Source organism: Helianthus annuus, chromosome 9 (assembly GCF_002127325.2).
Source record: "Helianthus annuus cultivar XRQ/B chromosome 9, HanXRQr2.0-SUNRISE, whole genome shotgun sequence".
NCBI classification, from domain to species: domain Eukaryota; kingdom Viridiplantae; phylum Streptophyta; class Magnoliopsida; order Asterales; family Asteraceae; genus Helianthus; species Helianthus annuus.
In genome coordinates, this window is record NC_035441.2 from 100,616,268 (window position 1) to 100,625,901 (window position 9,634).

The following is a 9,634-nucleotide window of genomic DNA, read 5'->3' on the forward strand; positions in this document are numbered from 1 at the left end:
GTCAAGAAAAAGCTTTGGAATTTGTAACTCTACTACTTAAAGGCTTATGATGTCCTAAACTCATTTTTAATCCGATCCCACCTTATGGGACTTGTATCGAACAACCTATTATAAATTTTTATTTAATAAAGTTCAAGTCTTTATGTTATTTACTTTATTACTCTATCTTTCGCTGCAAATTGTGAAACTTTTATTTAATAAATTTCAAGCCTTTATGTTGTTTAATAAACTTTTATCAGGGTGTTACACAAGGTGTGTAGAAACCCATGTTACGATGTTAATAGTTACATTGTTTAAAGCCAATTACTCAAAAGTTAAATTGTTTAAAGCTAAATAAATAAAGTAAAATAAAAAGAGCAGCAATTGGAAAATGTACATAAGCAAATACCTAACAACTAGAGACTGGAGCGACTGCCTTTGCCGACTACTGTTTAAACCTTCCGCCTTTGATCGCCCACTTGGCAAAATAATTAATTTGTTAGAACTATTACTTATTGAAAAAAGAATTTGTCGCTTTCTAAAAAAAATTGCAAACCAAACAAAAATGTCACGTCATTGTACCATAATTTCTTAGCGGGGATGTGAACCATGTGACCAAGTTTACATGGATGGTTCTTGTATATTTATTTGTGTCAAATACAGGCCAGCTATGATGGTGTGCAGGGAGGACATCCGCACAAGGCTCGTGATTTCGAGACTCGGCAAAATAATTAATTTGGTAGAACTATTACTTATTGAAAAAAGAATTTGTCGCTTTCTAAAAAAGTAGCAAACCAAACAAAAATGTCACGTCATTGTACCATAATTTATTAGCGGGGATGTGAATCACGTGACCAAGTTTACATGGACGGTTCTTGTACATTTGTTTGTGTCAAATACAGGCCGGCTATGATGGTGTGCGGGGAGGACTTCCGCACAAGGCTCGTGATTTCGAGGGGCACGGGATTTAAAAAAAATCAATATATATATATATATATATGTTATTTTTAAAAAAAATTGTAAACACATACCAATTCCAATATAGGTCCATTATCAAATATTTTTAATGGTTTATAATTTAGCCCACTACACATAATGTTTATTGGCCCAATACTAATATGATTTTAATAAAAATTATAACACACGACGACAATTTCATAGACTCCTGGAGAATTTGGAAGGACGAGACGAACAAACTCATTAGAGTAACGAACAGTCGAACATCATCACTTCATCAGAACTTTGCTGAATAGCTAAGCTTGGGCTACTGCGAACAGAATATTCAGAGACATGAACAAGAACAACATCGATCAGAGACGTGAACAAGAACATCGATCAGAAGATTCAGAACTCAAAAGGTCCGTTCGTCGGTTTAGTGTTAATTGTTAAACTGTTAGGCTGCTAATTGTTGTTAACATCAGAACCATGTTGCCCATATCCGCGTACGATGTATCATATTGAATTGACTATTGAGTATTGTCCTATATTGGTAGATCGCGGTAATCTGCAAATAACGATGTAAATGGTGTATTAATCATACTAGACAGTTGTGTTGTCTATTAACCTCTGTAAAAGAAGAATCATTGTATACCATGTATTAAATATTAATCTCTGTAAAGAAGAATCATTGTATAAGTTGCCATCAGTGGAGGAATCATTGTATGTGAAAGGTTGGAGTGTTAAGACTTTGTCACAGGCTCATTGGGAAAGTTGTTTTGAGAGTGTTAAGGCTATCGAATTGCAACTTGCCGATTTACGAGAAGCTTTGCCTCAAGTTGGAGAAATAGATAACGATGCTGCAATTGCTGTTGGTGCATGCGTCTGTCGACTTCGTCTTGTATCGAGTCTTGTATAGAACTAGTTAGATCAGGGCATGAAAAACAAGATAGTGTAAATGAGAGGTGATTCCGCTTGAAATGACACCTGGACATTTCAAGCGAAATCAGAAATGTTCTAATTCCGCTTGAGTCTAACATGCTAATTTCGCTTGAATGAATTATGTTTAATTCCGCTTGAAATGAACATGATCATGTTCAAGCGGAATCTGATGCCTATATATAGGACTGTTCAAGCGAAATCAGTAGAGATTTTCCGGTTTGTGCAACGAAGTGCTGCCGAAGTGTCGTCACGCTGTAAAACGTCATTATATCAATCAAATCGACAGTTTAAAGTGATATTCTTGCTGAATTGACCTCAATACGCCTGTTTCCGCCTTTCGTATTGAGTAAAACTCTTCTGATCGACTCGTTTGGGTCCGCATACGATCCTACAAGTGGTATCAGAGCTCAAGAGGAAGAGCTCATACCAATTCAGCTGCAAATTCTGTTTTCTACACTTTCTTTTTCAAACTTCAAAATTTTTTCACGGTTAAAATTGGCTAAATTTCTCATAGAATCTGCGCAATAATGTTTTAACAAAGCCTTGAAAGTTTCAGAATTAAAATCGATCTAAAACTTGATATATTCGTTATTCCGCTTGAATTTCTGTTCGAAATGATGATGTCATCGTGATTCCGCTTGGAATTTGTCCTGATTTCGCTTGAAACTGGTATCCCGCTTGAGTAGTTCCGCTTGAAATTGGCTATTTCCGCTTCAAAGTCGTGATTCCGCTTCAGTGATTCCGCTTGAATCACGATTCCACTTAAGAGTTAATTTCGCTTGAACGGACTGTTTAAGAATTTCTTGAAAACCGAAACATGGCAGAGGAATTTTATAACGTGTTTGCTACCCCGATCACAGTTGCTCAGCAGACAATGTTGGAAAACGAAACAGGCACTATGCAAAAACCGCCCAAACTCATGAACATCGAGGAGTATAAGAGTTGGGAAGAACGTTTTGAGAACTGGGGGCAAGCTAATTACTTGGATGCTTGGGAATGCATTGAAACAAAATACATTAGACCAACAAATGATGACGAAGATGTGATTCCTATCAAAGATCCTAGTGCCGAGGTGAAAAAGAAATACAAAAACGAAAAAATGATGATCAGTTTACTACAACAGGCAGTTAAAGAGGATATCTTGGTCTTATTACAACACACTGGGAGTGCATATTTGATTTGGAAAGCATTACGATCTAAGTTTGTTGGAAGCCAAGAGATGATCAAAAACAAGAAATCACTTCTGAAAAAAGAGTTTGATTTATTCCGTGGTTTGAAAAATGAAAGCACAAAGCAAATAATTGAAAGATACTGCAATTTATTGGTGAACATGAAGAGGGCTAGCATTATCAAAGAGAATGAAGAGTTGATTGAGAAACTGGCTGATGCATTACCACATGAGACTTGGGATACATACTTGATGATGCTAAGAAACAAAAAAGGTTTCAACAATCTAACACTGAGCAAGTTCATTGAGAAGCTTGAAGCACAAGAAATGGAACAGATAAAGATTTCAAGAATGAAAGTGTTTGATGGTGAACAAGACATCAGTTTGTACTACAAAACAGGATTGAATGAAAAGACAAACATGTCACCGAAAGTTGAAACTGCATTAAATGCAAAGGGTTCATCAAGTGGTTCATCTAAAGGATCAAGCGGCAAAACAAGTTTTTCTTCATATCCATCATTTGATCCAAATTTGGCAACAACAAAGAATGGCAGGAAATTACAGTGCAATATTGTTTTAAATCTTGAAGATGATCAAGATTACACAGAAGAAATTGCAAAAAGCCATATGACTTTGTTGGGAACTGTTTTAGAGTCGTATGGAAGTTTTGTTGCAGGTCGGATCGGGAATCCAATGCTGACTAAGGAGGATTACGATCAGATCGATGCTGAAGAGATGGAGCTAATGGATATAAAATGGTGTTTGGCTAGTGTGTTGAGGAGAGCTGAGAAATTCAAGCAGATCACAGGAAGAGATGATCTCCGTGAGGCTAATGTTTCTACTTTAGGTTTTGATAAATCTAAAGTCACTTGTTTTTGTTGCAGGGAAAAAGGACACTTCAAGAGGGAGTGCGCTAATCGCGAAGCAAGTGGAGCTCAAAATCCATTCAACAACAATGATTACTACAGAAACGCCATCTACCATCAAGTTGCTCATCAACCAAATCAACAACAGGCACAAACGACACATGGAAGGAATGTGATTGAAGAGTCTTCAAAAAGAGCTTGTGTGGTGAATCAAGATGAGAAGAAGTCATCAACAGGGTTCAACTGGGATAAATATATTCCATCTGATGCTAAAGCATGTGTGATTGATCAAGATGATGAAAAGTTACCTGAAGGGTTTAGCTGGGAGAATTTCAATTGGGATGATTATGATCCTAACAAAGCTCCAGTTCACACAGCTTTTGTTGCTCGAATTGAAGAAGATAGTGATGATGACACTGAATATTATGCAAAAAGAATGAGAGATCATTTGAAAATGATGGCTGAAAGCGACAGTGAAGATGACAAAGCTAAGCAGAAAAAGAAAAAGATCAAAACACCGGTCAACAGTGATGATGAAGATGTTCCGGTGGTCAGAAGAAAAGTAAAAGAAGTTCCAAAATTCAAGATTAGTGAAGATGTTGATGCCAGGGAGATTCCTGTGAATTGTGAAATCTGTGAGATCATGAAGAAGAAAAACAGTGAGTTGATCAACAACATGAACAGGTTGAAGGAATCTTATGATGTGTTGAACAAAGCAATGAACATGTACAATGACACAAGTGAAGAACAGGCAACAGCAATGAAGACACTTCAAGGAGCTTTCATGATCAAACAGAAAGTTGTGAACAACTACATTGAGAAGTGTGCTGTTCTAGAACAAAAACTGGAGTCTCAAAGAATTGAAACTGAAAGACTTAACCGTTTGTTGAAAAGTTACTCATGTACTTCTTACGTCATTGACAGGATTTATCCAACTGTTGAAGGCATGAAGGCATTTGAGGATGATGAAGTAACTGAAGAACAGAAGGTTTCTGAAGAAAAGACTCCTGAGAAGAAAACTGAAAAGAAGAATGACACAAAGAAAAAGTCTGACAAGAAGAATTCTGGTAAGAAACAAGGTGTCAGTTACAACAAGTGTCCACCCCCGCTGGAAAATGGATATTTGCCCAGAAATCCAAATTCTGAAAGAGTCCAAAAGGCAACAAACTTACAGTGGGAGTCAGAGTCCTCAGTCAATTTGCCAAAAAATATTGATGTCACGTTTACATCGTCTGACACTGATCAACAATCTTAATTGATGAAGAAAGTGGTGGATCATGTGTTAGATAACGATGAAACAGAGGAGTCAAAGTCGGGGTCTAGTTCAGAGTCAAAGTCTGAGTCCAGCACTCCGAGTCAAACAGAAAACAGGGCAAAAGAGTTTATAGTAATGAATTCCTGTTATCAAAATCCAATTTGGATGACGAAACGTTTAAAGTTGCATATACTTTGAATGATTCTGACAAATTATATTCTGATGAGGAATTTCCAATAAGAGGTGTCAAAACTGAGATGATAAACAAGGTTTTCAAACTAACAGAAATCAATATTTCTGAAATAAAAGATTTAAATCTTACTGATAAACCTAAAAAATACACCTCAAGAATTCAACAAAGAGAAAACAAGAAAAAGGGTTACAGTTCTGGTTCTGGTTTTCAAAAGAAACCAAACCATAATGGTAATTTCAAAAAGAAAGGTCTTGGTTTTACTCCAACAGAAAATTAGAAAAATGAAAAATATGTTCGAGATTTTAAATCAAAGATGACATTTGTTTCAGGTACATCTTCTGAAGAAGAGAAAGAAAAGATATTCAGAAAGCAGTCAAACAGTGAGTTCCTTGCAAAGAAGCAAGAAGAAATGCAGACTGTGGATCAGAAGAAGAAAACTAGAACCTGTTTCAAGTGTGGAAAAAGTGGTCATATTGCCATAAAGTGTTCACAGGCAATTCAAACCAAACAGGGAGTTTCTAAACTGAAAGAGAAAGTGGTTGAGTTTGAACCGCCAATTGATAGAACCAAACTATTCAAAAATTCAAAATTCGAAATTGGTGAATGTTCAAACAGGTTTTACAAGAAGAGAGCTAAATCTGACAACCAGAAATGGGTTGTTAAGAAGTCTGTTGATAGTTCTAGCGATGAAGCTATCTTTTGGCGATGAATCTGATTCCACAAAATCAGAGGAGCCACAGGTTGAGGAAAATGGTGAAAAATCAGTTCTGACTCTGGATGATGAGAATTTTCCACCACTTCGGGCTGAAAATTTTAAGAAGAAAATTGGTAAAATTGAGATTTCAAACCAATTTTATTCGGACAAAAAGGTTTTTGATGTTGAAAAGGCCTTTAACCCCAAAGTGAAACACATTTTTGGAAAAATGATTGACAGAAAAGTCAAAAGGGTTAAAGAGTTCTATGAGAAGAAGATGGGAGGTAAGAAACCGAGTGTTGGTAGCTCGGTAACACCCAAGGCTGGTCAGGCTTGGGTGGATATATTTTTTGAATAGAAAAACCTGACTTGCCGGAGCTCCCAGGTCGGTAAGCGAGGAGCAGGAATCGGCATCTTTCTTGAGAAATTCACGAAAAGTGATTTCGTCTTACAAGTGGTACAGAGGTTGGATTGTGCATACTTGAAAAGTGGTAAATCAAGGACATTAACTTGTACTTGATTTCCTACAAGTGGTTAAAGATGAACAATGTGATGAGTTTACCCCGAACCTACAAATGGTAAAATCAACTAAACTTATTTTTCCGGGAAAACCATTTTGATTAAAATAAACTTAAGTGTTTTGAAATCTTAATGGGAAAATAGTTTGTTGAGAGGGGGAGTTCTAATTGTTTATGCCGAGTGAATGGAGGATTGAAGCAATCCACAACAGTTGTTAATTTCTTGTACAGTTTGTTTTCAAATTTCCTTAAATGTTTCTGAATTTTAGGGGAAGTAAGAATTTTTAGAAAATCCAAAAACATTAGAATAATTGAAAAAGCCAAAAACATGATAAAATTCAAAATGAGTTTTGTTGAAAAAAGAGGAAATGATAGTACATCAGTGGACTATCACAACACGCTAAAGAAATGTAAAGTAAAAAATGTGATAAACAATCTCACTGCGGATGTGCCAGTAGGTTTTTGCACATTTAGTAGATTGTGACGAGATATAAACCTAAATTCAAACTTGCTTATTTCATGGGTAACATTTCTTGGATATATGGGTAACCCCCGAAATCTTGTTTGAAAGGTCCCTCTTTCTGAGATACTAGGTCTTTATGCTTAGTGATATCTGGGGTATTATCCCCGGACTTCTGATTTTGCGGAAGCAATGGCCTAGTCCCCGTATAATACTTTGCAAATTGCTTGAAATATAGCGCCGCCCTCAGCATAAAAATGATAAAACATTGCAAAATGCTAAATCATATTGTTGTTGTAAAAAAGATCCTCTAAAGGGGACACACCTAAAGTCGAGCCGTCATCTCTGCCGTCATCTCTCTGCTGAACGGAAGTTCTGACCTGAGCTCTCACGGGTTTGCATCTAACCCCTTTACAGATATCATCTAGGTATACTCACCTGTAAGACTGAATATTGGGATCTGGACACGGGAGTATATTCAAGAAGTGGGACACGTGATTAAGTTTAAGTGCTTAAGACATTAATCTCGTATCTCGAAACAGTTGAACTTTGTGTAAGAATTTAAGTGGATTAGTATACTGACAATCTAGGTGAATTGTTTAGAACTTAAAATGAAATCAAGCTTAACGGTGTTGGTGATTTGTCTCATAAACTGATATGATCCTCTTACACAAACTCACAAAAATATTGTCTGTAAATATTTCTTTACTGCATTTCATATTATTCAAAAATCCAAAAAGATTTTATGTGTGTTTTAGCATAAATTTTGAAAAATTCAAAAAGATTTTCGACAACTGGTGTTGAAGAGCTGATGTTCAAAATTCCAAGTGCTAAACATGATGAACAAATGGTTTGGGTGAAATGATTTGAGATTTTTTTGAAATGAAATGAGAAAAGTTATTTGAAATAAAAATTGTATTCCTGCAAGTGGTTTGTCATAGATCTGCAAGTAGTGTCTAAGACTGTCAAATCTTTATCATAAAAAGCTTATGTTTGTGATAGAGAATGTGCAGGTTTGAGTAAGAGTTGGTTAATTGATCCTGAGAAGCTTGAGTTTAGAAAGTCAGGTTTCAATTCTGAGCAGAGTATAAGCCAGGCGACGATCTTGAACCTGTGGAAGCCAGACTGCGATCCCAACTAATTGAGAGGGGGAGTCTGAATGACAAAGAGACAGGTTCTGATAGTCTGTTGGTGATAGAAAGAGAAGAGAGAAGATTTGAGGATACTTACAGCGTCAGATACTTCGAAGAGAAGCCCGAAGACTGATAAAGATTGAAGATGCGAAGACTCGACACTGAAGACTCGTCAACATTCGAGGGGGAGTTTGTTGGTGCATGCGTCTGTCGACTTCGTCTTGTATCGAGTCTTGTATAGAACTAGTTAGATCAGGGCACGAAAAACGAGATAGTGTGAATTAGAGGTGATTCCGCTTGAAATGACACCTGGACATTTCAAGCGAAATCAGAAATGTTTTAATTCCGCTTGAGTCTAACATGCTAATTTCGCTTGAATGAATTATGTTTAATTCCGCTTGAAATGAACATGATCATGTTCAAGCGGAATCTGATGCCTATATATAGGACTGTTCAAGCGAAATCAGTAGAGATTTCCCGGTTTGTGCAACGAAGTGCTGCCGAAGTGTCGTCACGCTGTAAAACGTCATTATATCAATCAAATTGACAGTTTAAAGTGATATTCTTGCTGAATTGACCTCAATACGTTTGTTTCCGCCTTTCGTATTGACTAAAACTCTTCTGATCGACTCGTTTGGGTCCGCATACGATCCTACAATTGCTGATGAAGCAACATCTTTAGCAGAAAGAGAACTTAGTGACTTTGATTTTTTGGTATCAATTGTCATATGGTATGAAGTGTTAAATCAGGTGAATATTTTGAGCAAAAAAATTACAAGCAAAGGATGTTCATCTTGAAATTGCTATTCAAGAAATAAAAAATTTGATTAAGTACTTTAAGGAGTATAGAGAAAAAGGCTTTTCAAAAGCGATTGATGAAGCTAGAGAGATTGCAAGTGAAATGGATATTGATCTGTTATTTATACAAAAACGTATAATTAAAAGGAAAAAAAACAGAAAAGATGAGAGTTCAAGTAGCGAAGAAGTTGCATTTACAGTTGAAGAGAATTTCAGAGTAAATTATTTCTTATATGTTGTTGATCAAGCTATAGCTTCTTTAGTGAAACTATTTGACCAATTCTTTATTTGGTTTTTTGTTTCCATAGAAGTTGACGAATATCAAAGATGAAGATCTTAAGTCGTCTTGTTATCATCTTGAAGATGCTCTCAAGTTTGAAGGGAGCTCAGATATTGATGATGAGGCACTATATATGGAGCTTAAGTTATTTCATGCATCACTAACCAATAAATTTAGCAACCCTATAGATGTTTTAGAGCACATGAAAGAAGAGGATTATTTCCCAGAAGCATGCATTGCATATAGAATATTGTTAACTATTCCAGTCACTGTGGCATCTGCAGAAAGAAGGTTTTCAAAGTTGAAGTTGTTAAAATCTTACTTACGATCTACAATGTCTCAGGATAGACTTAGTGGGTTGGCGATGATAGCTATCGAGAATGAAGTCTTAGATAATTTAAATTGTGAATGA

At 36.2% G+C, this 9,634-nt stretch overlaps 1 protein-coding gene across 1 annotated transcript; it reads left to right on the plus strand.

Annotated features, from left to right (window-relative positions):
- Positions 1–1,426: 1,426 nt before the first annotated feature.
- Positions 1,427–9,634, plus strand: LOC110875706. Its single transcript, XM_022123911.1, has 4 exons — positions 1,427–1,478; positions 1,599–1,790; positions 8,924–9,159; positions 9,251–9,634. Exons 1-4 carry the CDS (start codon positions 1,427–1,429, stop codon positions 9,632–9,634), a joined length of 864 nt encoding a protein of 287 aa, XP_021979603.1.

Coding starts and splice junctions, on each gene's coding strand:
- LOC110875706 (XM_022123911.1), top strand. CDS start 1,427: ATGTATCATATTGAATTGACTATTGAGTATTGTCCTATATTGGTAGAT. Junction 1,791..8,923: donor CGATGCTGCAATTGCTGTTG/GTGCATGCGTCT, acceptor AAAAATTACAAG/CAAAGGATGTTCATCTTGAA. Junction 9,160..9,250: donor CAGTTGAAGAGAATTTCAGA/GTAAATTATTTC, acceptor TTGTTTCCATAG/AAGTTGACGAATATCAAAGA.